The sequence below is a fragment of the Oryzias latipes genome, chromosome 12 (assembly GCF_002234675.1).
Source record: "Oryzias latipes chromosome 12, ASM223467v1".
NCBI classification, from domain to species: Eukaryota; Metazoa; Chordata; class Actinopteri; order Beloniformes; family Adrianichthyidae; genus Oryzias; species Oryzias latipes.
The window spans coordinates 8,158,909-8,186,691 of NC_019870.2; the positions used below are offsets into that span (position 1 = coordinate 8,158,909).

General features: G+C 39.8%; 1 protein-coding gene across 7 annotated transcripts in view; it reads right to left on the minus strand.

Moving 5' to 3' along the window:
* LOC101159208 (myomegalin) overlaps positions 1-27,783 on the minus strand; it is a 33,454-nt gene extending 5,671 nt beyond the window's left edge. For 2 of the 7 annotated variants that reach the window (XM_023961079.1, XM_023961074.1), the window contains exons 1-35: positions 16,141-17,309; positions 15,909-16,028; positions 15,699-15,818; positions 15,491-15,583; positions 15,181-15,399; positions 14,919-15,089; positions 14,711-14,821; positions 14,491-14,628; positions 14,228-14,407; positions 13,596-13,790; positions 13,254-13,445; positions 12,978-13,107; positions 12,755-12,888; positions 12,540-12,656; positions 12,340-12,447; positions 12,150-12,262; positions 11,928-12,067; positions 10,143-10,283; positions 9,941-10,056; positions 9,718-9,852; positions 9,160-9,255; positions 8,889-9,052; positions 8,521-8,791; positions 6,994-8,440; positions 6,763-6,864; positions 6,282-6,421; positions 5,710-6,089; positions 5,388-5,620; positions 5,203-5,254; positions 3,545-3,699; positions 2,583-2,906; positions 1,530-1,655; positions 1,314-1,430; positions 1,040-1,229; positions 96-217 (exon numbers count right to left, since the gene is read on the minus strand). In XM_023961079.1, the coding sequence (XP_023816847.1) occupies positions 96-217; positions 1,040-1,229; positions 1,314-1,430; positions 1,530-1,655; positions 2,583-2,906; positions 3,545-3,699; positions 5,203-5,254; positions 5,388-5,620; positions 5,710-6,089; positions 6,282-6,421; positions 6,763-6,864; positions 6,994-8,440; positions 8,521-8,791; positions 8,889-9,052; positions 9,160-9,255; positions 9,718-9,852; positions 9,941-10,056; positions 10,143-10,283; positions 11,928-12,067; positions 12,150-12,262; positions 12,340-12,447; positions 12,540-12,656; positions 12,755-12,888; positions 12,978-13,107; positions 13,254-13,445; positions 13,596-13,790; positions 14,228-14,407; positions 14,491-14,628; positions 14,711-14,821; positions 14,919-15,089; positions 15,181-15,399; positions 15,491-15,583; positions 15,699-15,818; positions 15,909-16,028; positions 16,141-17,175 (7,627 nt within the window). In that variant the 5' untranslated portion in view covers positions 17,176-17,309. Of the gene's footprint in view, positions 1-95; positions 218-1,039; positions 1,230-1,313; positions 1,431-1,529; positions 1,656-2,582; positions 2,907-3,544; positions 3,700-5,202; positions 5,255-5,387; positions 5,621-5,709; positions 6,090-6,281; positions 6,422-6,762; positions 6,865-6,993; positions 8,441-8,520; positions 8,792-8,888; positions 9,053-9,159; positions 9,256-9,717; positions 9,853-9,940; positions 10,057-10,142; positions 10,284-11,927; positions 12,068-12,149; positions 12,263-12,339; positions 12,448-12,539; positions 12,657-12,754; positions 12,889-12,977; positions 13,108-13,253; positions 13,446-13,595; positions 13,791-14,227; positions 14,408-14,490; positions 14,629-14,710; positions 14,822-14,918; positions 15,090-15,180; positions 15,400-15,490; positions 15,584-15,698; positions 15,819-15,908; positions 16,029-16,140; positions 17,311-18,642; positions 18,697-18,863; positions 19,000-19,077; positions 19,257-20,365; positions 20,490-20,570; positions 20,648-21,487; positions 21,599-22,273; positions 22,336-23,259; positions 23,316-26,891; positions 27,073-27,590 lie in introns of those variants that run through there. The other 5 variants (XM_023961080.1, XM_023961081.1, XM_023961076.1 and 2 more) reach the window with 5 other exon arrangements.

Consider the following 27,783-nt stretch of genomic DNA (forward strand, 5'->3'; position numbering starts at 1 on the left):
AAACTAAAAGTACTGAGGTTTGGCTTAAGATTTGTTAGGTTATCTAACAAAACAATTGGGGGAAATCTAAGCAAAGTAATAAAAAGGAAAAGTACCGCCGTGTTTGCAGAGGTCCGTCTTCATTTTTTCATAAACTTTCAGCTCCACCCGCAGCGACTGGAGGAGATGCTGGGAGTCGGACAGCTGCTGCCTCTGGAGCTTCACCTCGGTCTGCAGCCTGAAAAACAAACAGAAAAACACTCAAATACACAATCTGGAAACTGGACTTATTTTTTCATGAAACTAAACGAACTTTAAGAGTTTAAACGACAGAAAAGTGTGTAAATGTTTGTGTCTGTTTGAGAAAAGTGTAGAAAGAGTAGTGAGGAGGTTTACAGGTTTACTCTTCTACTTCCTGGATTTGACATATTTATAGAACCTAACTTCTGAAATAAAACAAAGTTACTAAAAATTGCACTAAACTAGCTAAAAATAATGTACACAGATATATCCAGTTATTTTTATTTTAAATGACTTAAATGTCTTTTCTGTGTGAAGTTTATCTATTTTAATCAACAGAATAATTCATGTTTATGAAAATACTTGAAAACCTTCATGCTTTCTCAATCACTTTGCATATTCATGATTGTGTGTGAAGTGTTTGTAGCATCTGAGAAAGAGGAGGTTTGGACTAAACTGTCTGTTCGCTTTTTACTGGACGTCTGCGTCTTGTGGAAATTCCGTAAATAAAATACTTAAAAAGAAAAAAAGATAAGCTTTTTTCATGCAGACTGCAGATAAACAGTTGGATGGTCTGAAGGAAACTAACACAGGGGCTGGTTTTCCACTATTACCTATAAAATGAGACAAGCAAGTGAAATGAGTGAGAAAGGGAGAGGAGTTATGGTCTGAGGGTAAAGGATCCTGGTTTTAGGTTGCAGGAGAAGTCATCTGGGTCATGGGGTAACCATCCCATCATTGAGGAGCATGCAAACGCTACACTCAGGTTTCAGTTGTGCTAATGCCGCGCTGTAATGGTAATGACTCTTTCTGAACATACCTGTGCAGCTCCTCTTTGCTGGTGTGCAGAGAATCCTGCAGGAGGGACTTTTCCTGGCTGCTGTGCTCCAACTGCTCCTGCAGGTGGTTGTTCTCCAACCTCAGAGTTTCACACTCCCTCCGACTCTGCTCCAGCTTGGCGCTTCGCCGAGCCAGAGTCTCCCGAAGCTTTTCGTTCTCCTTCTGCTTGTCTGAAGACGAAAAACAAATGGATTAGACTTGCAGGAACCCGATTCATACTTTCATGTTGCCATCTGAGAAATGAAAGATTTTACCTCTAGATCCCACGTTGAGGTGCTCCTTTAACGCTTGATTTTGACCCCAGAGGAACTGCACCTCGTTGGCCAGCTGCCCCTGGTCTTTATTGCCATGAATGAAGATATTGGTGGCTGCTGCAAAAACAATCAAAACATTATGAATTAAAAACAACAGTGAGTGAGAAATAAAATAACCCTGATGGGTCAGTAGACGTTCCAGTTTTGCGGGTCTACCTGGATCCTTTTCCACCTCAGCCAGTCTCCTCTCCAGCTGCTCTCTGAGGCGGTCGTTGGTGCGAATGCTTTCCTCCAGCCGCTGCCGCAGAGCTCGGATTTCCTGTAGGTGTTCTGCCAGCAGGTCTAACACAGACAAAGCAAAATTAAAAATTCTAAAATTGTTTTACTGTCATTTTGATTACTAAATTCTATGAATATATTTTCCTACATATGTGTGCTTATAAAAACCTGAAACTGCACTCATTAGACAGGGAACAGGACTAAAATAGGTAGAAAGTGTAGTACTAGGTGTAGTAATAGAATTGGTCAAAGGGACGAGAATTTATAAGGCTTCTCACCCCATTCAGATATTTTTTATTTATTTTGTACAATCTAAACTTTAAAAGTTCATATTTTTGGACCATGAGTCCCTCCAGAGCATTCAACAAAATACGGGACCAAGAACGGACATTTCCTCTCACAATAACGGATTACATAACAATAATAGACTGAATATTTGCACACTTCACTACTGTAACACATTGACGCTTATTTAGCTTCATGAAACGAGAGTCTAGTATATTAGTGCAACATACGAACATTTATTCTGATCACATAAAGAATGATCTAAACTCTTTAGATCCCTTCAAATCACAAAATCTGTTGAATTCTAAAGCAACCTTCTTCTGAGTTGCTGTTAGCAGTAAATACTGTCACACACACCTACAGTGCCCTCTAGTGGTTGTTGCTTTTTATTCTTAAAAATAACATAGGTTGCACCTGAGTAAAAGTCACACCCCCAGCAAAAAAATAGGGATTTATACTCCAAAAATACAGTATACGTTTGAAATGAAGTATCACCATCATCATAAAAACAATATACAAACAAATGAGGACACAAACCTAAAAATTAAAGAACCAGCATTCATCTTAGTATTTCACTCAAGAAAACCAAAAGGATGCTGTCAAGGAAATTCAAACCTGATCCCTGATCAGCTTTTAGCCTGATGCAACATAGACTTTGCAACATGAACCTGCTGCTCTGTGATAAACTCAGAGTCTCACATTTACCTGGATTCATGGCGCGAGGCTCGTCTGCGGCGTGTCTCTGTGAGGTGACCTCATATCTGTGCGTGTCTTGAGGTCCTGAATCTCGGCCCCGGGCCTGGTGGTGAGAACTGCTCTGTGCCATGATGGACCGGTGCAGGTTGAGCTCGCTGCGCAGGGTGGAGTTTAGCTCCTCACTGCCCCTCAGCTGTTCCTGCAGGCGGCCGTTCTCTCTCTGCAGACCCTGGACTCTGCTGGCAGCATCCCTGTGACCGGACACGCCTTCCTCTGAAGCTCCTCCCACAGGAGACGCAGATGCTGCTGTCCACTCAGTGTGGTGCTGATGGCCTGAACATCCAAGGGGTGAGAAAAAAAAAACTTAACCTGAACCCAAACTGTCCTGAGATATTCTGCACTAGCTATGTTTTTTTTTCTCTCAATTGTTATTCTTTGAATCCTGAATTAAAAATCCAATCTCTGCTCTCTCTCTTTGGTTGAAACTAGTAAACCAGAATGTCTCTCACTAGTACAACCAGCCCCAGAACAAGTTGAACCACTTCAGTTCTGTAATAACCTTTTCCCAGGGGAAATGTGAGATAAAGACTGAACCGGATAGCTCTCACTGAATAATGCAGCTTCAAGCTGAGGCCAACTGAAACTGGAAACCAGTTCTGCTCTTGATCCACAACCTATGCTGTGTGTCTGGCTTCACTGCAGCAGAACAGAGCTGAGTGGAAAATAAGAGTCGTTGCTGTCTGGAGGCAGACAGCCGGTGCCCACCAACAAGCACTCCTCTCAGTGACCCTCCCCAGAGCAAGAGGTGGAGATGTTCATATTTAATGGAGCTAAGGGACTTAATCCAGCTTGGCATGCACCTGTGACCCCGAAGACTATAATTGGACACGGCTTTTAAACCCAATTACAAGTAATTTGTGGGATTTTATTTTGTGTGAGAGTGGAATTTCCAACGTGGGCTTGGTAAACACCTTGTTCGGTGAGGCTGCTGCGGCACGATGAACCCGTCCCGTCTGAGAGGCAAATGTCCGAATGAGAGCTGTGGTGGCTGCTGGGACTACGGCCTCGGATCTGACTCTGAAGGTTCTGGATGAGCTGATTCTTCTCCTGCAGCTCCTTAGCCAACCTAGCAGCCGGAGGAAAAGGTCCTGTTAGTATGAGCTGGTTTGCTGAGGTGCATTTAAAAAAAAAAAAAAAAAACACCCAAAGAGAAAAGAACGGGTCAAGCTGGAGAGATTTTAGGAGTCTTTGAGTGGAAACACACAGCTGGAGCTCGGCAAACATCATGCTGTCCGTCTGGTTTGAACCCACTCACAGGTCCAGCTGCTCCCTGGTGCATTCAGCCAAGATGAGGTTCTGCAGGACGAGGAAGCCAACATGCTGCTGCAGCAGCTCTCGCTCGCCCTCTAGCTCCGTTCGCAGATTATCTATGTCCTGCTGAATGCTGGACAGGCGTTCAGGAGGATCTCTCACACAGGACAGAAGGGATGCGCCTGCCTGGTGATGCTCCCCAACACTGAACGGAGCAGCAGTTAATGTGTGGCACGGGTTTTGAAATGTCTTTCTTTTCTGCTTTATCCACTCACAAAGTGAATTCCTTCACCAAAAACGTTTTAAGTCTTCAGATCAAACCATATGCTCTTTCATCGTTTTTTAACAAAAACGAGGAAAAGAATAAGTGACAATAATTTACACAAGTTGCTAAGAGAGACGTACCACGTGAAACTCAAAGGTTGGTCATTTCACTGATAGCATCTGAAGGGTAACATTGACCTAAATAAGCATTTTGTTTGGGTGGAATGATGAGACTGGGTCAACAGCAGGATAGTGTGGACAACAAAGGACACAGAAGCAACCAGAGTAAAAACTAAAAATTAAAAATTTGTTAACAGTAGCATACTTTTTAGAAAAGATTGTAACGAACATTTGAAATAGTAAAATTATGACTGTACATGTTTTTCCAAAGAAGAAAAGCTTTTTTCATAAATGTCAAAGCAGTAAAGGGACGTGGCAACAACTGTTTTGGGAGTAAACTTACATTTTGGGGATTTAAAGGAAAAAATGTGAAAGGCTTCAGACTGCCAGCAATAAAACAAAAAACTGCATTGTCATTCTAAAAGGTTGTTAAAATGTGTTATATCCCATTTGCTTTATTGAAATGGAAGCTGATCAGACAGAAATCTGCTGAATGTTTTCGACTTTAGCCTAAAAGTTTTCATTAAAGCTTCAGTTCAGCATATTTTAGCCTTTAAAACGATCTATTTGGCTTTTAAGAATTTTATGGTTTATAATTGGTTCATTTTCACCCTTTTGTATCTTTTTATTTGTACCGTACCTTCAAACTATTAGCCACAGCATTTCCTTCCATTTATCCCTGTTGCTCCTAATCTAATGATTTTTACGACTTTTATTCTTTGTTTTAACCTATGTTCATTTATTTTGTCAAGCACCTTGTGTTCTATGCATGTTGATGCTCTACAAATAGTGATTGGTTGAGTTCTAACCTTAAACCTGATGCTTCAAATGCCTCAAAGGATAATCAAGTTTGTTGCCAAAAATGTCAAATTGTAAAAATTTAGTGAAATCGAACAACTAGAACAAAATGCATAAAGAAAAAAATGTTGCATACCTGCGTGACAACTGCAGAGCTCCAACGTCCTCATTGTCCACAGGAGACTCTCCTGCAGGACACAAATACAAAATCATCTGCAGTGAGAAATGGAAGCATCCAGTGATTTGCAGACACATTCTCATTCTGCATGTCTCAAAGCTAATCAACAGTTTACTCATGTAACTCAGGAAAGCAGCTGCCACCTTTGTCCAGGCGTCCCTCCAGCCTGCCTAGAATGGTAAGGCTCTTGTCCAGCTGTTCTTTGACCATCTCCCCCATGTGGCAGTCCACCTCCCCAGCATGCAGCAGCTCCTTGAAGGCCTTGTTCAGCTCTTCCAGCTGCTGGCGATGCAGAGCTCCGAGCCGGCGGCTCTCCTTGATCTGCTGCCGGAGCTGGGACAGCTCTCTGGCTTGTGACTGGACAAGAGAATCCAGCCTGCAGAAAAAGATAGGCAGAGGGAAAAAAAAGGTAGCATGTTATTCAACTTTATTAAAACTTCAAATACCGTTTTCTGAATTGCTGACCTTGCCGGTGATGTGGAGCGGCTCCGAGCTTGCTGAAGTTCGCTCACGCTTCTGTCCAGCTCCTTACCAGGGAGCCTGCTTTTGTCCTTTGACTGAGCCTCGCCCTCCTTCTCTTTTGGTTGTCCACCTTTACACTTCCCTTCTTGGCCGCGGTCCACTTTGAAAGTGCCTTCTGGTTCCCTGGTGGTAAACGGGTCACAGATGCTGGCAGCTGGAGAGATGCTGGACAGAGAGTTCCTGCGCAGAAGACTTTGCATCTGAAGGATCAGTTTGCTCTGATTCTCAAGCTGGCCCTTCAGCTCTCTGACTTGTGCTTGAAGCTGGAGAGGCTCTTCAGACACACCGTAGTCTTCATAAACCAGAAGACCTTTCTGGCTGACCTAAGACAGATACAGACAAGAGTTAGCATCAAGACCTGGTTTTTTCAAAGGAAACCTGTGTGTAAATGATCAAGTATGAGGGAAAGCGGCAGAAATGGATTTACAAAGATGTAGATGAAACATTAAGCTTTGGAGCAAACGACTGATATAAAAACAGAAGGCAGAAAAGTCTGAAAACCCTAAGATGAGTACCTTGGCTGAGCTGAGAGCTGGGGAACTGGGATATGGAGTGCTGGAGGATGAGTCCAAGTTTTCCGTAGAGGAGAAAGTGTTGGGCTTCAGGAAAGGCAGACTGGACGCACTGCAACTAGGGTTCCTGACCACCTCAAGATCTAATGAAACAGGAACAGAAGCGTATGAAAGTGAAGAAATCCACAGTAAAAGGGTTTACAAAAAAGTCTGTAAGTGAAGAGATAAAATGAGAACATTTAAAAGATTAGTAAGAGTCCAGAAAACATATTCAGCGCCATGCAAGAATCTGACAGTGCAAGACATTTGGTCAGTTTAAATGTGAGAAATAGTGCAGGAAACCGGGAAGGAGATCGTGACTTGTTATAAGTACCCACACTAAAAACACCTTAGTTCCCTTTTCATGCAGAAAACTAAAGCTTTTCCACCTCTGGAATTAGTTTCTACTCAGCAGACATGCAGCGTCTGCCTGTAGGCCGTCTACCTGTGCTACTGCTCTCTTCCCTATCATTTTCACCCTTGACAGCAGTTTCGTAACCCTGGTCCTGAAAATCCACCTGCACGGCTTTGTCGCCCTGCTCTGGAGCTGGCAGTGGAGGCAATACAGTTCAAGTTAGTCTTTCTTTTCAGTACTCTAAGGCTTATTTCTGTGTTTTATGGTAACATTTTCTAATGTGTCAAATCTTGGATGGTTTTGAATGTTGTATTATCTTACCTTTCCACTTTGTTTCAGGGGAAACTGTTAGAGCAGCAGCCAGTTTCTCCTCCAGGGTTTTACAAGTCTTTTTCTTCTCCCTAAGAGCTTTATGCAAACCCTCCAGTTGGACTTGAACGTTTGGTGGTAATCCTTTGGCTCCTTGCGCTGTCCCGAGAGCCCCGTCCTGCCTTCTGTGGCCCCTCTCCTCTTCTAGAGAAGCTTGGAGATCAGATATCCTGCAGGTGTAATCACTGAAGACCTTGTAGAGGAGCCAGAGATCCCGATGGAGCTTTTGCCCTTCTGTTCCGGTTGAAGCAGCGGGGAAACTGTGGATATTTTTTGGCCGAGTAGATTCAGCCAACTGCTCTCTGCCTTGCAGGGATTTTTGAAGTGCGTCTAAGCTCTCCTGCAGGTCAGGGTTCATTTGAGATGATTTACCAGAAGACAAGTCTACATTTGCACAGTGAGCTGCTAGGGAGGCGACAGCAGACTCTGCTGCAGTTAAACAGTTCAACATAACTTTAAACATTTTTTCATCTAAAACTGTTTTACTAAAATCTTCTAATGATTCAGGGTCTTCCTTTGCATCCCCCTCAAGGGGATCTGCTGACATTGCGCTTTTCCCTGACGGGGGGCCATTAGGGCTGACATTACCAGTGCTGCAACCAGGCTGTGCAGCAGCTTTGGTGACCCTTAAATGTTCCTGAAGCTCTGCGTTGAGCCTAGTTTGCTCTAAAAGTGCTCTTTGCAGAGTGTCGGCGTGCCGCTGAAGCTCACTGAACGAGTCGCCAGGCGCTCCTGTGATGTCTCTATCATTTCTTCTGTCTTCACTGTGAGGTGAGGAGGTCTTCTCCTTCATCTCCAGAAGCTCCATTAGCTGGTTGTTGAGCTCCTCCTTTTCCTGAACAGCTTGCTGCAGCTCCATGCATCGTTTCTGCAGGGAAGCATCGAAGCCAGAAGCAGAACCTGCGTGTGAACTGAATCCTGCCTGACTATCCAGACTGCAAGCAGTCAAGTAAGCGATGGTGGACTGAGCAGCCCGCAGGGCGGATGTGTACTGCACGTTCAGATGCTCCTTCTCCTGAAGCTGAGCGTGAAGTTCCTCCCAATCGGCCAGCTGCTCATTCAGCTTGTTGATCAGAACCTCTTTATCCTGGCACTCCTGGTGGAGGAGCTCCAGCTGAGTAAGGAGAGCTGAGTGGGTGTGGGCCGTTGGTTCCCTGGTTTCTGAGTCCCCCTGGGATTCTGATGAGCTGCAGCTATGTCGAGTCAATTGCAAAGGAGATGTGTTTTGCAGGAGTGCTGATGGAGAGTCAGGAGCAGTCAGCATTTCCTGACCAAATACATCATCTAAATGAGGTTGCTGAGTATTAGTTTCCTGCTGCTCAGAGCTCACAGTCTGGCTGCTGCAGCTAGTCTCTACTCTGAGCTTCACTGGCACAGGGAGACGGGATCTGACACCAGCCTGGAGTTCAAAAAAATGAAATATCATATTAAAGGCCATTTAAACTAAGTGGATTGTCTTTCCAGCTTTACAGAACTTACCCGGTGTTTTTGTTTAGGAGTCTTTTTTTGCAACTCAGGGTTAGGGTTCTCCTTCTTATCTGCAGTGATGCCAGCAGACTCAGAGATCTTTCCATGCGACTTACAATCAAGAGCTTCAAGGGTTTCCAAACTCTTTCTCAGATCGGTTGGTCCATCACTGCTGTTCCCAGAAGTATCTCTGCTCTCCTTCTCTTTAGACTCTGTTGATTTGTGTTCCTTCAGAAGACCCCGCAGCTTCGCATTTTCTGACCTAAGATGACGTAATTCTTCTCTGGAAAAAGAAATATTTAAAGGGCTTAATGTTCATGGAACTGAGGTACAGTGAGATGAAGAAGCAAAAGAATAAACATTTAAAAAAAAAATCTTACCTAAGATGCAAGGCTGAATGAGATCCACAGTCCTTTAACAGAGATTTTAGAACCACTATATCCCTGTTTCCTTCCTCAAAATCATTTTCCTTTGTGTTTGAGTGAGTATGCTCTCTACTCAGATCAAAGTTCTCATTGGTCCTTACGCATCCTCCTGATGCAACCTACAACAAAAAGTTTAAAAAAAAAGTACATTCATGTAAAGTTTTATTTAAAAAAAAGAAAAGTAGAAAAAAACTGTTGTGAAATGGATGAGTCCAACATTTCACACCTCTTCAGGTGTGGTTCCAGTCTGTGCATCTTCATCCTGATCAGAGAAATGCATCCTGGGAGTCCTGGGCTGCATCTCGTGTATCATCTGAGGCTGCTGGAGTAATGGGATGGGAGGCGAGTATGACACGTGACTTGGTAAAACGAAAACTTAAAGAGGGAACAGAATCCATAAAACACTGCACAGCAACAGCAGAATGGCATGATGTGTCTAATGTAGAATGGTAAAGAGAGGTCGTTTCATGGAACACAGAGATGAGAAAAAGGGGGACTGATTAGGAAAAAGAAGGGAAGAGGATAGTTTCTACAAGACAGGAAGCATCCTAAGAAAAACGACACAGTACTACAAGGCAGAGACATTAGTAACACACTAGATAGGAGACAGATTAAGATGTAGGTTCAGTAGTTAGACAAGTTAAGGAGGATGTCAGACTGTGGTATGATTCTGGTTCATTTTAATTGTGAGAAAGCAAGACTCAAATAGTATTGAAAAAATGCTTGACTCTGAATCTTCGCATACATTCTCATCCGCATCTATCTTTCCTTTGGGGCCTCTAACCTGCTTCCACTGACTTGCCCCGGTTAGATCGTCACCGTTCTTGTCTGGAACGCCATTCTCCGTTAGAGCCAGGCGGCTTTGCAGCTCGTCGTTTGAAGCCTGCAGTCTGCTGACAGATTCTTGAAGTTCCAGCACCTTCACCATAAAGATAACCACTTTGATCAGGTTTTTTTTTTTCCCAACATGAATGATTTCTGGAAAAGACTTAAACTCAAAAACTTACTTTTTGTCTGAGCTCCTGAGCGGAGAGTTGGGAGAGGCCGTCGTCGTTGTCTGGCCCTTCTCCCACGCAGATACTCATGTATGAAGTCTGCTCTCCAATAAAACTTAAAGAATCCCCTGAGTAAAAGGCAATAACAATTCAATTCCAAATTATTTTTAAAAAGACACTAAATTATGACAACTTTTGTGTTTTGCGGTCATACCACAATCATTTGCTCCTCCAACACCTCCACCACGGTTCTGAATTGCTCCTAAGCGAGCCTGCAGGGATGCGTTCCAGCGCTGGGCGTCTTCTAGTTGATGCCTCATACTTTCCAGCTCTTTGGGATCAATCAGGTCCATACCTGAACAGACACAGAGACAGACATTTATACAAGCATATTCAGACTCATTTCACCATAAGTAGACCAGTCCCGCTTAATAGATGCAAATATTTACTCCCCTAATTAGATTTAGTTTTTTTTATTTCAAAATTTCTCTGAAAAGAAAAAAAAAACAATTCATCCATCTTTAGAAAATACAATATGTGATTGATTAAACTATAAATATTGTTTTAAATCCATTTCTGTTTATTTTTTCAGGATCAAAGAAACATTTTTTTCCAGTTAATTTAAGAATTTACAACTTTTTAAATAAAAATTCTACTAATATTTGTTTAAATTATTAGCTGTGTCAAATACTTCTATTAACAAAATAAGTTTGGGAATAAAAATCTAATTATGTTGAAAATTCAAATATGACCTTTGGAAAAAAACAGAATTGATTAAGTATTTTTGCTTAAATCCTTCTCTTCTCATTGGTCACTTTTTTAAAGAGTGCTCATTGTGTTATAATTTCGGTTATAATTCCTTAAATTTGGGTTTTTATAATTAAGGTAATAATTCTACTCATCCACCTTTAAAATCATCTGACATTATTACACTGCAGCACAGTTGCTCTCAGAAATTATAGAAATACAGCAGTGAAACTGCCAAATTTGTGCCAAATTAAGTGTGAAAACATCTGAGGAATAATTCTGAGACTGATAGAATTAAACAGGGGAGACATACCTATTAAAAGGAAAAGTGTGAAATCCCTCAAATAACAGTGATTGTAGGTGATGCAACATTAATTCTGGCAAATATACAATTCCATAAATAAAACTAGGAGATGAAATGTTGAATTTCAATCAGTTACTTTCCCTCAGCTGCTTTTGTGCAATGTGGATGTATTACTTACAGCTGACCTATTTATACACCTGGAGTTTTGTTGACAGGGTGGTGGGAGGAGCATGCACTACAGCCAAAATGATGACGTGTGAATAACAGTAAACAAAACATTTCACTTTTATTCTGTCTGATGGCTGACTAACGGCAGTGGTCATAAACAGACTTCTCAGGATGTACTGTATGAGTTTTACTTTAAATGTTCATTAAATCATAATTACAATTTAAAAAAAAAAAAACAGAAGCCTACAAGGCAGAAAATAAAAGCCTTTAGTTCATTTATTGAAGTCCTTATGTGAAGACATGCTTGTGTGTCTACATTTAAATGAAGTGAAAGATGGCAGAACAGGTTATATTCATGACGGGGTGGTTAAAGAGCTCATGCGGGGGACAGACAAACAAACAAGTCCTCTAAATGAACGGTAAAAACAAACGTCAAGTGTGAGAAACAGAGAGAACAGGCCATCAGCAGCCTTTATTGGTCATTTTATGAAGAACAAACAGCAGAAACTGTCAGATAAACACACTTGAGAGTGACAGACAATGAAATGAGCCTCAGCACATGTACAAAGAAAAGCATGCAGATGAGAGGGTGATGATAGAAAAAATAGACACACAGGACACAAAAATGAAAAGCATAGGGAGCAGGTGTGCATGCCACATCAACTTAAACAACACATGTGTTTGTGTGATTGTCTATGAGTGACTTTGACATTTTTGCTTTCCTTTCTTTAAATTTTTAGTCACCATCGTCATCAATCACCCAATGTGTTTTCACTGCACCTTCTCTTAGTTTGGCCCTGTGCAGTTCTTTTTCCAAGTCATCCCTTAGCTCCTCGTTCGCTTTTATGCCGTCTTCCAGCTGCTGCCGCAGAAGCTGCACCGCTGTCAGTTCCAGCTGTAGAGCATGGAGACGCTGGGCGCTGAGAAAGCAAAGCCAGATTCATTTACTCAATCTTTACGGAGGACTCTGAACCTGCAGGGCTAGAATAATTTTTTTGTTACCTATCATGTTCCTTTACAGTTCTGATCAGGCTGGAGTAAAGCTGCTGCTCAGCTCTTAGTGCTTTGTTCAGAGCTTCATGCTCCTGCTGCAAGGCTGTCAGGCCAGAAAGAGACTGAGAGCAGAATAGAGGCGGTGATTAAAAATGGTCTGTTAGATTCAATTTGACAACAAGGTTGAGCGGGACTTTACTTCCTGCTGCCTGTCTCCACCGATTATTGTCCTCTCTCGTTGAGGAAGTTCAGGTAGTGACCTCTCAACCTGACTGTCCCCCCCCGGACCAAGGCGCTGGTGGAAAACCTGTTCAAGTCAATTGAAAAAGGAAAAAGGTCACCTAACATTTAAACTTCCCCAAATAAAGATTATTTTGATGCTGAATGGAGGAGTCTTACGTTGATGATCTCCTCTTTGGTCTTCAGAGTAGCAGTCAGGAAGTCAATATTAGCAGACTGCCCTTCACTGCGAGCCTGCAGCTCAGACAGCAACGTCTGGAGATCAGCCAATGACATCTGAAATTTGAGATTGGGGAAAAATAAAAAAGATAGGCCAACATTTTATGTAAGGTATTCCAATTTTTAGAGGAAATAAATGCCTCCAACTTACTGACCTTCAGCTCATTTTCTCTTTTCAGGGCATTGTTCAGCGCTTCTGTTTTCTGTGCCAACTCTTTCTTCAGGGCAACAGTTTTCTTGGGTAATGGAGTACTCTCCTGGTTATCCACACTGTTTCTTCGTGACAGCTCTGGTTCAGTACAAGAAAAGCAGAATTAAACTTACTACCACCAACTCCAGCTTTAAATATCCTGGGTTCAAAAGGTCACAAGGTCTCACCTTCTCTCTCGTCCAGCTTCTCTTGCATAATCTGGATGGTTTGTTTGAGCTCCAACACATGATCGTGTTCTGCCTTCGGACTCAACTGTGCCAGGAACTGGTCCCTATCCTGACCCCGCTGCAGAAGTTTCTGCACATGGACAAAGACAATAAATATACTTTATAAGGATATGTCATCGTGTCATTTGCAGTTACAAAAGGAGAAATGCTGCTGTCTATGGGAGGTTGTATTTCATGTCACAGCAGAGTGACTGGTGTAGCTCATTGGATCCTTACATCAATGAGGCTGTCTTTTTCTGCCAGCAGCGTTCTGAGTTCTGCCGTTTCTAAATAAGTCTCCTGGGCTGTTGAGGAGCTTTGCCTCTCAGCAGTAGTAAGCTGTAGTTGCTTATCAGCCAGCTGCTTCCTGAGAGCCTGAATCTCCTGGGTGCGCTCTGACAGCATGCGGTTGAAGTGCTCAGCAGACTCCTGGTGTAGAGGAAGAGCAGATTAAAGAAATGAGATTAGACAACCCTGGACATATCAATACCCGTTTAACTGTCAAGATCCATTTAAAAACTGTTGTTTTACTTGTTGTTTGGCTTCCCAATGTGCAAATTTTCATGGATACAAGCTGACCTTGTGAAGCTGGTCCTTGCTTCTGATTGTAGCCAACAGCCCTTCGACAGCACTCTCATTGTCAGCAACCAGTGCTTCCCTTGCCTTCACAGCCTCGGCCAGCATTGCTTCTGTGACTTTTAACCTCTGGCCCATTTGCTCGGCAAGGTCCCGTGACTGAGACTGGGACTGGTTCAGCATCGATTCAGACAGTTCCTATACAGGAAAAAAAAAATAAAAACTTCGGTGAGGCTCCCAGATCTCTAGACTGATTAAACGGCAGATAAAAAAAACAAACCCAACGTAAACAAAAAAATGATATAAAAAGGAGAAGTTAAGTTAAAGACCCACTCTGATCATCTTTTGATCATTTTATGATTATGCCAATATTAGCTAAAATCACAAAAATATGTAGTTTTCTATCACATAGTTTCTGCAAAACAGTTTATTCGAAATTTTCCTCATAGTTGTGGTCAGATGGTTGGTGCAGGATAACTGCATTTTTTTGTCTGCTCCTGATTCACAACAATTTGAATAAAAAGAATTTTCCTTTTCTATGTCATCTGTCATCAGGAAAATGCTACATGAAAAAAACCCAACAAAGACATGATTTTCATCAAAATGGCTCTTTAAAGAACATGTTGATGACTGACATCCATATCTTTGGTCTTTCCCTCCAAGGACAGCTGCAGCTGCTTTATGATGGAGTCTTTCTCTCTCAGGGATCTGTTCAGGTTATCTTCTACATCTTGTTTAGCTCTCTGTAGGTTTTTCAGAGTGTTTGCAAGATGCTGCAGCTCCACGTCTTTCTCTTTGATCAGACTGTCAAAATTCTGGAAGGAAAGACATTTTTTAGAAAAAGCCACCTCATTGATATTTTAGTAATGCTTCTTCAAACCAAATCAAAGAAACTTACGTTAATGGTTTCCTCGTTGTGAGCTAGCAGGTTATTCAGTCTATCCAAGTCTCTTTCTTTTTCCCGTAAAATTAGAAGCAGTTTGTGAATTTCATTGTCCTTCTCCTCGATGGCTGCAAATTTCTCATCCAGTGCTTGCTGTGAGAACAGGAAAATGTTAAAATACAATCCTTGTACCCTCGTATATTTCTTGATGAAACCACAAAATAGGAATACTTACTTCTAGAGCGCTCTCCTTTTCTTTTAGCCTTTGCCTCAGCTTGGCAAGAGCGCCCTCATTACTGCTGGGGCTTTTGCTTTCATCATAGTTTTTGACCATGTTCATGTACTCCTGAATAAACAGAGAAGATTTATGTCCAAAAAATGTGTGCACCAAAGCAGATTTGAATTATAACTAAGAATTTTAAGAGTCCATCCATTTCTGTGACCTGCAGCTGCTGTTCTTTATCGGCTAGTGAAGATGTGAGCCGCTGGATGGTGACCTCATGTGCTTGCAGTTTCCTCTTGGTTTGGTCCAGCAAATCCTGGTACTGCTGCTCGAGAGCACTCTCCCTTTCTCCCATTTCACCATTCAGCTTTTTTAGTTGATTGTTCAAATCCTAAAAAAACCAAAGAGGATTAAAACAAACAGTTTTTTCTCATGGAGGTAAAACTATGTCAGCGTCTGGTCGAAAGCATTGGTCTTCTTACATTCAGAGCTTTGTCGCCTTTCTTCTTCTGTTGTTTCATGTCTTCAAGTTCAGTCTCCAGCTGATCTTTAAGTTGCTGCAAATCAGACAGCTCCTGCTCCCTCCTGTCCAGGGCACGCTGTAATTTTTGGGCTTCAAGCACTTTGGCGTGATGTTCCCCTTGAAGTTGAGCCAATTCCGTTTGCTTTTCCATTAACAGATTTTGGTGCTCCTCTACTCCCTGAGAAAATAGACAATAATTGAAATGCTTAACAATTTTAATGATTATAACTCAGAAGCAACAGTCCTATGAAGAACAAGGTGAAACATACCTGGTATTTCTTCAGTTGAGCTTTGTGTGCTGCCTCTCTAGCCTTTGCCAAAGCATCATCCCTGTCCTCGATTTCATGACAAAGCTCTGCAATCTATAAAAAACAAATAAACATTTAGATATTTAGCCATTAAATACTGCAAAACTACCACTTTACATTTATAACAACTTTATAAATTGTTAAATGTTTCCAAATGCATCTATTTTACCTCTTTCTCCTTTTCCCCCAGGACCTGAGTGAGACCCTGGATGGTTTTATCTCGCTTCAGAGCGTTTTTCTTCTCAGAGCTGACTTCATTCTCCATCTCTTCCAGCTTCCCTGACAGGATCTGTTCAGATGAGGAGGAACATTTTTTAGGAATTAAGTAATCGTTGTAACTCGTCCAGCAAATGAAGTAAGAATGGGTTTTTTTCTGTACCTTGTTTTGATTGTGAAAGTCCTCCAGTTGTTTGCTTAGGCTTTCATTGGTGCTTTTTACCAAGCTGAGCTCTTCATTCAGCATTTTACTGACAGACTCCAGTTGATTAATGTCACTTTTCTTTTAACAAAAAACACAAAGAGGAAAAGAAAAGGCAGACTTAAAACCAGAATTCTTCTTGCAACAAAACACAGACACTGACAGATCCCAGATCAGCTTGCTGTTAAACTACCTTCATTCTTAAAGAAGCATATTCGTCATTAAACTCCTCTGTAAGATCATGCAGAGACTTCCATTTTGCCTCCCTGTGCCTGAACTTTGCTTGTGAAACGCCATGTCTTGATCTTCTCATGACAGGGATACGGCTGCCTGCTGGGGCAGACACTTGCTGCTTAGAGATGCAGCGCAGGAGCTGGATTAGGTCAGAGATCACAGATGGCTGACCTGGTGAGCTGTGGAGCAGTGCTCTGGTCTGAACCTTTTCTATTTGGTCTTTAGCTGCAGCATGTTTGGAAACAAACAGCTTTGAGTCTTTTAGTTGTTGTTTGGGTGGAGGAGCAGAAGGAGCGTCCGAGGAAAGGTCTCGATTGAGCGACTGCAGGGATGTAGAGCGGCCTTTGAATCCAGGTCTAGACAGGTTCCCCTTTCGGAGAACAAGATCAAGATACATGCTCTGGGAACGATGGCGGGTGCCTCCAAAATTCTTTAAAGAGAAATCAATCCCCGGTCCTGATCCCAGTCTGGTGCTTCTTGAGCTTGAGCGTCCAGAAACTGCTCTTTTGCTGGCGATTCTGTCGAGACTCACACACCTTCTCATGCGGTTCTCAGCCTGACCACTTCCTCCTGCTATGAACTGCAGTCCCTCATGTGCTGACTGAAGTGCAGCCTCATCATCTGGACTTCCCAGCCCAGAGAATCGGAGCAAAGTTTTGGTGATGGTCGTCTCCTTGCTACGGCTTCCCTGGTTGTTTTTGTTGTAGATGTGAACGATGCACTGGATCAGGTTCTCCTTCTCCGCCTGAATCTTTTGGACTTTGTTGTTGTGTTCCTCCTGCAGTTTGCTGATGTTAATATCAAACTGAATCACCTTCTCCAGCTGAAACACACACTTTCCGCAGAGGAACTCCCCACGACCGTCACGGATCACCTCCCGACCCAGAACATGGGAGAGAATGACCTGCAACTTTCTCTTTCCTGATGAACTGAAGATCCAACGGCATTGGCTCCCCACCAGGCGGACACCACAAATACGGCATGGGTCCCTCATGGCACCTTGGATCTTTCGCAATGCCCCACTTTAAGTCCCGAAAAACCTCTTTGACACCAGCAGTTTAATGCTCATCAGCTCTGCAGCCATAGCAAGTCATCTTTCATTTTCTCTCGCTGCACTAGCAAGCAAAGCAAAGAGGAGAATGACTGAGTGCAAAGCCCAATAAGCCTTAAGCCTAACTAATCCTTACGTCTGCCTCTATTCCACTCTCTCACTCACATTCAGTCAGAACAAATCCCATATGACTTCTGCATCATCTCCATTATGGCCAAACATAACCTTTTGTTAAACGGCCTGAAAAAAATCCATCTAGAAAGATCTGATGCAGGTGGTGATGAAAGCATTAAATCCTACCTATCCTTCCAGACTTTTACAGGTAAATCATCAAATCAAGGAGAAGTTTTTTTAACTATTCTCCCAGAATCCATTGGACCTTAGTCCTCCTGCTCAAACTGAAAATGTCACCTCTCTGGGAGGCTTTTATTTTATTTTTTAAACAATTAGTGATAAAACTCGTAAATAACTAAATAAAAATTGTTCAGATTGACTGTAACACTAGTAACAGTTTTTATTCAAAAAACTCTAACATGGGCTCCCTTCATACAGAAAGCATCATAATTTAATCTTAATTACAAATCCTGAGCCCATATGCCAAGTTCTGAATATCTATAAACATGGCCCAGACCAACATTATACCCATAATCCTCAAGACTGCACAATGCTGGGATTCTGACTTTAAAAGCGGTTTTATTTTCTATTTATTTATTAAGCATTTGCTTTTAATGATTGAAATGCAACCTCAGGAAAATTAAAACACATATAGCATCTATAATACGTTATCATACTTGAAAATAAAAAAAGATTTTTATAGAGCAAAATTGCCATAAATGTTTGGAATATTGGACAAAAACAAATTCACTGAAATACTGAGATTAACTGATAGTAAACAACTTAAGTGATTCCAAGCAATACTCCTTTTGTAGCACTGCTTTAAACTGACTCAAAGTGCTTTTCTTCCCCAAAATCACACCCTTTATAACACAGCAATAAATCTTTAAGTGTCACCAGCAGCAGCACACTGAAACCCATGTTTAACACTACAAAGAAAGGGCAGCTTCCCTTCTTCCTGAACCAAGGAACAAAAATAGATTTCTCTTCAGAGGCATGCAGAGGTCAAAGACACGTCAAAAAATACCCCAATGAGTATTTCTCAAAGGTCACAAAAACAACAAATAAATCTCTAAAGCAAAAGGGGTGGAGCCTAAAAATACCTGGCCTGTATGCAGACTCAACTGTTACTGTCACCTGAGCTTTTTCAACATAAAAAATTCGGCTTTTCATATTTACAGAACAAAAAAAAAGAAAAGAAAAAATATATAATATTGCAACACTCAAATTGCAGCAGCACTTGTAACTGTCCTGTAGCAAGTCAATGACACGTGCACAGAAAGTCAAAACACCAACCTGCTGCTCTGGCTGCACTGGTCCCTTCTGCCTTTGCAGCTCATCTCTTAATGCCTGTAGAAGAAAGTAGTTGATGTTTCTGACATGATTTTGAATCAGAGAGAGAAAAAACTTTGTGGAATAAAGGCTTTACAAAAAACTTCAAACAACAGAAATGGGTTCTAGTGTCACCAACAAAAACGTGTTTAAACCAAATCTGTATGAATATCTTAAATTCTCACCTGAATCTCCTGATCCTTCTTCATTATGAGATCAGAAAACTGTTCACTGGACGGCAAATCGGTCTGTTGGTCTCTGCTGTTGTGATGGAGTGCAGCTTCTTGATTCTTCAACATGATCTTGAGCTGCTCAATGATGCTAAAATGAAATAAAAAATATTTCATTATTGCTTAAGTTTGAAACTCAGAAGCAAAACATGTATTGGTTCCTCCTCACTTGTCTTTCTCCAGGAGGGCCTGCTGCAGTTCCTGGGCAAGAGTTGGGGTAGGAACAGGAGTGAATGCACTTAGTGGGGCGATGGCTTGAAGTTGCTTCTCCATGTTTATATTCCGTAGTTTCTCCTGCTCAGCAATGGCTGCCATCTTCTCTACCTCTTCCTCTGCTGTTCGCAAGCTCTGAAAAAGTAAAATAATAACAACAATACTACATCAGCAGATTGTTGTAGGAAAGTACTACTACAAGACGACAAACTGTTTAATTTAACAAAAGGAATTTAAGTTCATGAAAATACACATGCAAATGAATGAAACAACTGGGATTTTACATTTGCAGCATTAACCCAAAATGATTTTCTTTAGGTATTTTAGCAAAAAGTGCCTTAAAAAAAAGCTAAATTCAGCCTGATATCAGTAAATCATAAAAAATCATTGGTACATGAAAGCATTTTGAGATTTGCTTAAAAGGGTCACTTAATCGATTTTAAATAATATTTGTTAAAAAAAATATCAATGTTAATTCATCAAACCAGAAATGTAGTTTATTCATTCATTTTCTTAACCGTTTTTTTCCCTTTCGGGTCACGGGGCTGCCGGAGCCTATCCCGGCCACTTGTGGGCGAAGGCAGGGGACAACCTGGACAGGTCGCCAGTCTGTCGCAGGGTAGAATGTCCACAAACACACACACATTCACTCTCACACTCACACCCAGGGACAATTTATAGTTGCCAATTAACCTATGAACATGTTTTTGGATGGTGGGAGGAAGCCGGAGATCCCGGAGAGAACCCACGCATGCACGGGGAGAACATGCAAACTCCACACAGAAAGGTCCCCCATTGATGTATTTTTCAAGTCCCCCAGCCGGGACTTGAACCAGGGGCCTTCTTGCTGTGAGGCAAGAGCGCTAACCACTGTGCCACCGTGCAGCCCTTAAATGTAGTTTATTTCAAATTAATTATTTCATTTTCTCCAAGCAGTTGCTTTCATTTAGTTTTTAAATGCATTAAAAGGAGTTCCACCTTTATTCCGTTGATATACCTAGTTATGTAAATGAGTATTTCAAAATCACATAATAGTTTTGACTGGAAATTTAAAAAATTTATTTTTATGGAATGGAATTGATTTTGTATTTTGACAGTGCTAACTAGCCCTAGTGTTATATTACATGCCTAGACTAAAAAAAGAACTAACATTTGGAAAAGCAAAACTTGAATGGAATGTAAGGGATATTATATATGTTAATTTTTTTCTACTCTTTTATCCAGATGAAATCATTTAGTCTTACCTGCTCCAGTTCTGCGATTCTGCTGTTCATCAACTCCCTCAACGTGTCCATCTCTCTCTGAGCTTGTTTTCTCACTCGCTGGGGTTCTCCTGATTCCCTTCCAGCCAGGCTTTCCAGTGCTTTACTGATAACCGTTACAGAAAAACAGATGTTGGACTAAAAGGTTTAATTTGTGAACAATGGTGACTTTAAAGAAGGGACATACGATGCAGACACTAGCAGCTCCTGTTTTTCTGCCAGCTCTCTCTTCATGGACTCCAGCTCTACCTTCAGCTCAATATTCTACAGAGATGACAAATTCAAGAGTCACATAAACATGGAAAAGGACAATAAAGGCTTTAAAGAGGATTATAATTGCTCTCAGTCTCAACTTTTTAAACTGCAGTTGAGGCTTCAAATAATAATAATAATAATAAAATAAGATTCTCAAAAAAACAAAAAGCTTAAAAAAGTGTATAATAAGTAGTTATGGTGCACAGTGGAAAGCAAATTAATCAGTAAGATATAACTTTCTATGTGCTGATATTTCAGATTTCTATAAAAAAATTAGCTGAGGTAAAAGGAAAAAAAAACATGCTTGCAAACAATTTTACTAAAAATGGTTTTATAATAATAATAAAAGGAAATCTGTTGGAAACAAAGATTGTGTTATTTGGCATCTAAGCTTACAACATTTACATATCACATTCTTCTTGTTTGGCATAAAACGAAATGAGAAAGGTCAATCCATTTTAACTGAGGATAGAATCAAAGTAGGAAATGAAATGTGTCCAGTCATACCAGTCGCCATCAGACCCTGGCATGACTGTGCAGATTTCACAATAATTGATTTTTCAAGGCTATTATCTACTCATGTTTAAATTAATAAGGTAATAGGTTTAAATGCAAAAGCTCAAACTTTTACATTGTTAAGTTTTTAATCTATACAAATAAACTCCATCATTGTTTAAAGTAATTAAATCTAAATCCAAACAAACATTTATTATCAAAAAGATTAAAAACTTAAACCTAGGTTACTTTAAATATTGCTGAGTTTCATTTTATTCTAATAACAGTTATGAAACATACTTTGTAAAGAGTACCAATTAATGCATGCAAAATAAAATAAAAAATTTGCAACACCGTTTTGAAAATGTCTTCTGTGGAGTCATCGCATTTCTGCTGCATGCGTTCCTCCATGAAGTAAATGCGCAGCTTCAGGTTAAAGTTTTCTTTCTTCAGGGCTGTAATTTGCTGCAAACAAAGATAAGAAGACTTTTTTTAAAAAGAGCAATTTAAAAAAAAGGAAACACATAAAAGTCTATCAAAATCTGTCCAAATCAGAAATAAACAATTGTAAAATGTATTATAATCAATAAAAGCTTTTTAAAAATAATTTTAAAAATCACAGAGAACCCACTTCTATGTGGGAAATGAGGGGTAGGGCAAAAACGGGGTCAAACGTATGATTATTTTCAGACTGAAGCGAGGCTTCTGTGCAGACGTGTGTTAAGTAGACTGTGCATCATTGTGCTCCGGGCTTCAGAGCAGCATACATCTGGTAATGGGGGTTGGGTAGACTGTCAAAGTTAAAGAGGTACAAGTCTGGACCCTCTTTAAACCTCTAATCGGGCAGGCAGTACTAGCCCAAAAAAAAAAAAATGGAGGATGAATTCCATTTAAATGCTGAAATACAGATTTTAACTGGATCCTTCTCCTCCTACATAAACTCAGACCTAAAGGTCCATAAATGGTGCATTTCAGTTTTTAGCAGACTGTAGATCGGATTCAAAGCCAGTTTGTTGAGGTCTATTGCACAAATTAAAAGCTAAAATTAAGGGTTTTAATGTCAGATAAAAATGTAGTATTATGCTTAGAAAACATAACAGATAAAAGTTAAACATACAACAAGATAATCTATAAACTTACATTTTCATAGTCCTTCATGGTGAGAGCTTTAATGGGGGACATTTTCTCAGGAAAGGATGGGGCTGTGAAGCAAAAATAAAGACACTTTTATTATTTTGTTTTTATTAACATGATCTCATCTCTGGAGGAGTCTGTTTTAGCCCTGAATATGTTTCAGCAACAAGATCTCATGCTTTCAGCTTTCACATTTCTATGCAAACGAGAGAAAGAAAGAAAGAAAAGAGAAACATGTTCAAAACTGAGGTTTAAGGTGAAGCAGCTCCTGGAGAGCTGACCTGTTAAGTTCAGCTGAAGCAGCCCACAGCTGAGCATGTAACATTAGTCAAAAACACATTTCACAACACCAACTCAGGAATCATGTTTGCTGCAGACTGACAGGAAGAACTCTATCAGCCTCTTTCAAAACAACCATCAGTTCTTTTCATCTCTTCAGTTTCGCTTCTTTCAGTTTCTCTTTCACAAACAAAACTACTCTCAGAAGCAGTTTGTATTAGTAGTGGCCAATATCACATTATCTCATTATCTTTGCTGATTAATGCTCATTTAGTCTTATTTTTTTTAAGAAATACATAAAGAGTTTTTTTTAAAATCATTTTAAGCATCAAAGAATCAGTATTGATTCACTAAAACTGAAAGCAAACAACTTTCCCTTTCAGAGCCGAAGGTTAAGAAGACATCCTGTCTCCCATATACATGAAAAAAAACAAAAAAAAAAACAATCTGATGTCCATCAGAGATCATTTTTGTGCACAAAAGCTACAAATGTAAACACGAATTGTGTACTTGGCTGCTTGAATCACTTCAGGTAAGTGTACTGTTAAAAAAAAAAAGACGGTGGCAATATAACAGGAGTGAAATTTCGCTCTCGGTTCTCAAAGGCATCAAGACAAAGCGGAAAGCCGTGAATATTCAACAGCCAGCGGGGTTAATGAATACACACGGGAGGCACACACCTGAGGAAAGACGACAAAAGAGCATTACTGTACCTGTCATGCTGTCTGTGGAGAATTCACCAGCAATGATCGAGTCTGGAAGCCTGCAGCTGGAGACACATTTACTTGTTAGTGATTAATTCTACCTCACTTTAACAAATATCTAATTCAGCGTTGGCATAATCCTTTTAAAATCCAATGTCATAAAAAGCAATCAGAGAAATAAAATAAAGCTTTAATAAAAAATATATATATGTAAATGTATATTATGAATACTAGCTCAGACAAACAGAATTTCATGATGTCCAAGTAATCCTCACGCTGGCCAGTTCCACTGAGCCCTAAGGATACTCCATAAATAGCTTAAGAATGACTCCCTACTACATTTACATCCACTCTGGCAGTCTTGTTTCTGTCCATGTGTGTCATCTTGTTTTTCTGTTTGCATGGTCCAAAAATCAGGAGAACATTTGGGTTACGTAACCCAACAGATATGCAGAACTAAAGCAAATGTAATCAGTGTTTTAAGAGTCAAAACTGAATTCTGGGGTTAGGGTTTAAGGTTAGCCATACACCTGGGGTATCCTTAGTGAAATAAAATGCTGCGACCAACAGAAATTCTGTGTCGTTGTTAGAAACATGGATATGTGTAAATATGTGTGTGCTAGTGGCAGCCTAGCTCTCGTGTTCTGACAAAAAGGAGGGAAAAAAACATTGAAGCTAAGCAACGAGAGGGGCTTTCATTGCCTAACAAGCGGAGTACTGTGGTTCAGATCAGCTAAGCATCACATAGTGACGGGACAGCAGTGTTATTCACACCGAACAAAGCACAAAGCACATCTGGATAACGAATGCAGCAAATAGAAACAAAAAAGTCACAGAGAACATCGCGTTTCTATTTCTTGAAAGAATAGCAGCTGTGGTGGATTTTGAAAAGAAATAAAAATGTAATAACATGATAAAAATATAGTTACTTTTATAAAAGATTAAGAATCCCTTGTACTTTCAATGGTGTAACTTTGTTTTATTAAGTTCCACTGTAAGGGTCACTTTTTTTCTTCATTTGGTTGTTATTATTGTTTCATTTGCTTGTTATCTTTTAGAGGTTTTCTCCGATTATATGTTAGATGTTGCTTGAAGTGCAAAGAAGTAATGCCCAGAACAGATATACCTTGGGCTGGGCGATTAATTCAAATTGATGGATTAATTGTTTCTAAATTTAACTCAAAAAATGTTGTAAATGATGTTATTTTCCCAGCTTTCTCCTCTCCTGAACTTCTGTTGTTTGGAGTAAATTCAGTCTGCCGGCTCTCACAAAGCAAAGAGGAGCTCCTTCCTGAGGCAGCAGTGTCGTTTGATACTAATGCCACGATGCCATCATGCTATGCTAACGAGATGTTCCATGTGTCGCCTACATATGATCACAGACCGGTTTAAAGACAGACTATTCTTTCTCAGAGGCGGACTTCAAGACGTGGTTGACAAATGCAACAAAATAATTCAAAGAACATCTTTACAGTCAATGGCAAGAATCCAAGACATTATCATGTTTTTAGGCTGCTTTTGTTATGATTTTATGCAAAAATGAATCAACTGGAAGGGGGAAGATCAATTGAAGGGGGAGAAAAAATTATTTTTTCTGGTAATCTGCTCCCCTTTAGTAAATTACAGCCAATTTCCAAAGGAGATGTTAAGATAAAATAGTTTATTGTCAAATATATTCCAAAAATGTTGTTAAAGAAAGAATGAAAAAAATCTGAGGTTTTATTTCTGGGCCATATCACCCTGCTCTATGCAGTTAAAAAAAAAAGAATTTGAATAGAAAGATGTGGTCCTTCAAGGAAAAGAACAAATCTTCATAACATAGCAAAATCATAAAATCAAAACAGAGAATGTGTTGATAGCAGAACACTTCATGTTTTATGGAAGAAAAAAGAAAAACATAAAAAGCCAAAAACTATTGTATGTAAAAAGTGTCCAGTAAAACTTAAATTAACCTAAATCTGTCCACTTTAATCAGCCTGCCAAAATAAATTCTTGCAGAAAATTTTCACTGTCAGGTAAAGGTGAGTTGAGAGTAATTATAATAATATTAATAATAAAATGGAATCAGTACTTAATTGGGAACGTTGATATCTGTTCATCATCAAATTTCTTCAAATATCTTCAATTCTAAATGAATATATACATAAAAATAGGAGCTTTTTGAATTTTTTTTTCTTTAAGAAGTTACATTTTCTTTTAAGATTAGCATAGTATTTAAAAAAGCAGAGAAGAATTTGTCACCAATCGGAAAATCAATCTTAGCTGTGTCTTCCAAATGTTCTGTGAAGTGACAGGTTCATTTTATCAACAGGATGTAATGGTAATGGTGAATTTCAATTTCTATGTATGTGTAAACAGTGTAGATTTTGACAATAAAGTTACTTTGACTTGACTTAAATACAAAACTTGTTATTTTCCCCCCTAATTTTATCATCCATTTTATTCAAATTAAAGTGGTTCCAGTCCTAAACATTAATGGAGAGGAACTGGTAACATTTTTGTCTTACTTTACCTCATCTTTGTTTTAAATAGGTCACATGGCGAGTTACTGCCACTTTTCCTAGTTCCCTTGGTTACAGTCCAAAAAACACTGTGTTTATTACTGATGTGGTTATTTTATGTTCGAGTTAATTAAAAATCATTAAGTGAAATCTGATTTTTAATCCCTTCTATGACAATTTTTCTACATCAAATATGAATATTTTTAGATGTGTGAATTTATGTGCACAAATTATGCACATGACAGAGGAAAGCTTCAACTTTAAAATCAAATTTACAGTCAAAATAAGTTTTTAAGGTCTGTGTGTACCTTACAATGGAAATCTGGTTTATTGTAAAAGTTAAAAGATAACAGACCTGTAATTTAAAAAACAAAAGAATGAAAAAAAATCAAACAAGGCATGTAAGTGCATAATATCCCTCAGTTCCACAACAAAAACCTTGTAAAGCAAAAAGCCTTGCTAACATCCATTGCATCAGAGGTTTCACATACCAAGCAACCTTTTCCTGTGTTGATGGGGAGGAAGATAAAAGGCTATTTCAGTATATAAAAGGTGGGCAACAACTTCTTTCACTTTTCATCAAATGACACTGACATTTCAGTTTGGGCCCTGTCATCTTTGGTTATGTCATTTGACTTTTTCAAGTCATGCAGAAGTGGTTATCTGTCCATCACCCAATGGAAACAATGCAGGAGCTTGTAAACACTGACTTCCTCTTTTTACCCCACTTTGTTCAGCTTTTACTTGACATTAAGACAGAAAAAACAAACAAAACATAATCACATCAGTAAGGAGGGAAGACCAACAGTAGCAGAAAGAAACCAAATACATGAAAACTAATTTAAATTTTTTTTAACTCAAAAGTAAAAAAAAAAAAAAGGATCTGGTGTCAGAATTACCGAATAAGTAATGAGGACCGCACACATCATCAGCTAACTTCTTGGGTTACACAGATACGCTCACCACCTGCATGCATGGTTGTCAACACAACACAGCTGTTTAAAAGTACTACACTAATGCTACAGCTACAGACTAAACCCCTCAAAATAAATCTGAACGCTAACAAAACTACAGATCTTCTGCAATAACTAACAATAGGTTAACGACTACAATAATAATAATAATAATCTGATCACCTACCGCAGTCAAATTCTCCTCACGTAGCAAGGACAGCGAGTGAAGTAAAGACACAAAAATACCAAACAAACGGGGCATGTTAACGGTTCCGCTTGTACAAAGAAAGCTAACAGAGAGAGGCGTCGTTGGTGCTAGCTAACCCTCCGTCTCATAATTTCCGCTTTGATTCACCCTAAATGACAGGTCAAAGAAAGAGCCGACCAACCAGTGGCGATGAGATTCAATGCGCTTTACATACATAGTACATCCGTAATAAAACATGGTTTTGCAATATTCATATATTCAATGAACCATCTAAAATATTTCAGGGTGTTTCTTGTTTAGGAAACATAACTAGTAGTAGAAGCCGGAAGCACTGAATGATTAAAAAAAATAACGGATTAGCTAACTTTTAGTTTGGTTTCTTTTTTTGCGCGCACACACGGTAACTATAAAGAATGACAACAGAAATAGGCGTTTAACGCCTTAAGAGAGAGTCGCAAGAAGAAGAACATAGTAGTTTCGTGTTAATTAACCTAATCATGTTATAGGCTTTAGACGGAGAAATGGTAACGTACTAGACAAAAACACATGATTCCTTATAGATAAACCAATACAAACTCACTTTACTCACAACAAACTATAACCTTGTCAAATATTATTTTCCAATTCCGTCAGCTACCAGAATACTAGCGTTAGCTGCTAGCTGTTGTTAGTTTTTACCTTCCGTTAATGTCCACGGGAAGCGTGATATCCTCCCCTACGACTGAGTCCATCTTAGCAGTTTTATCAATTAGCTGTTTAAGCAGTAGACGTTGACATTTTACTCTCAAAAGGGATGTATGCTTCGAATAAGCGGGACGGAATTCAAAATATTTCAGGCTACCGCCATCATGGTATGGTAAACGTCACCAAT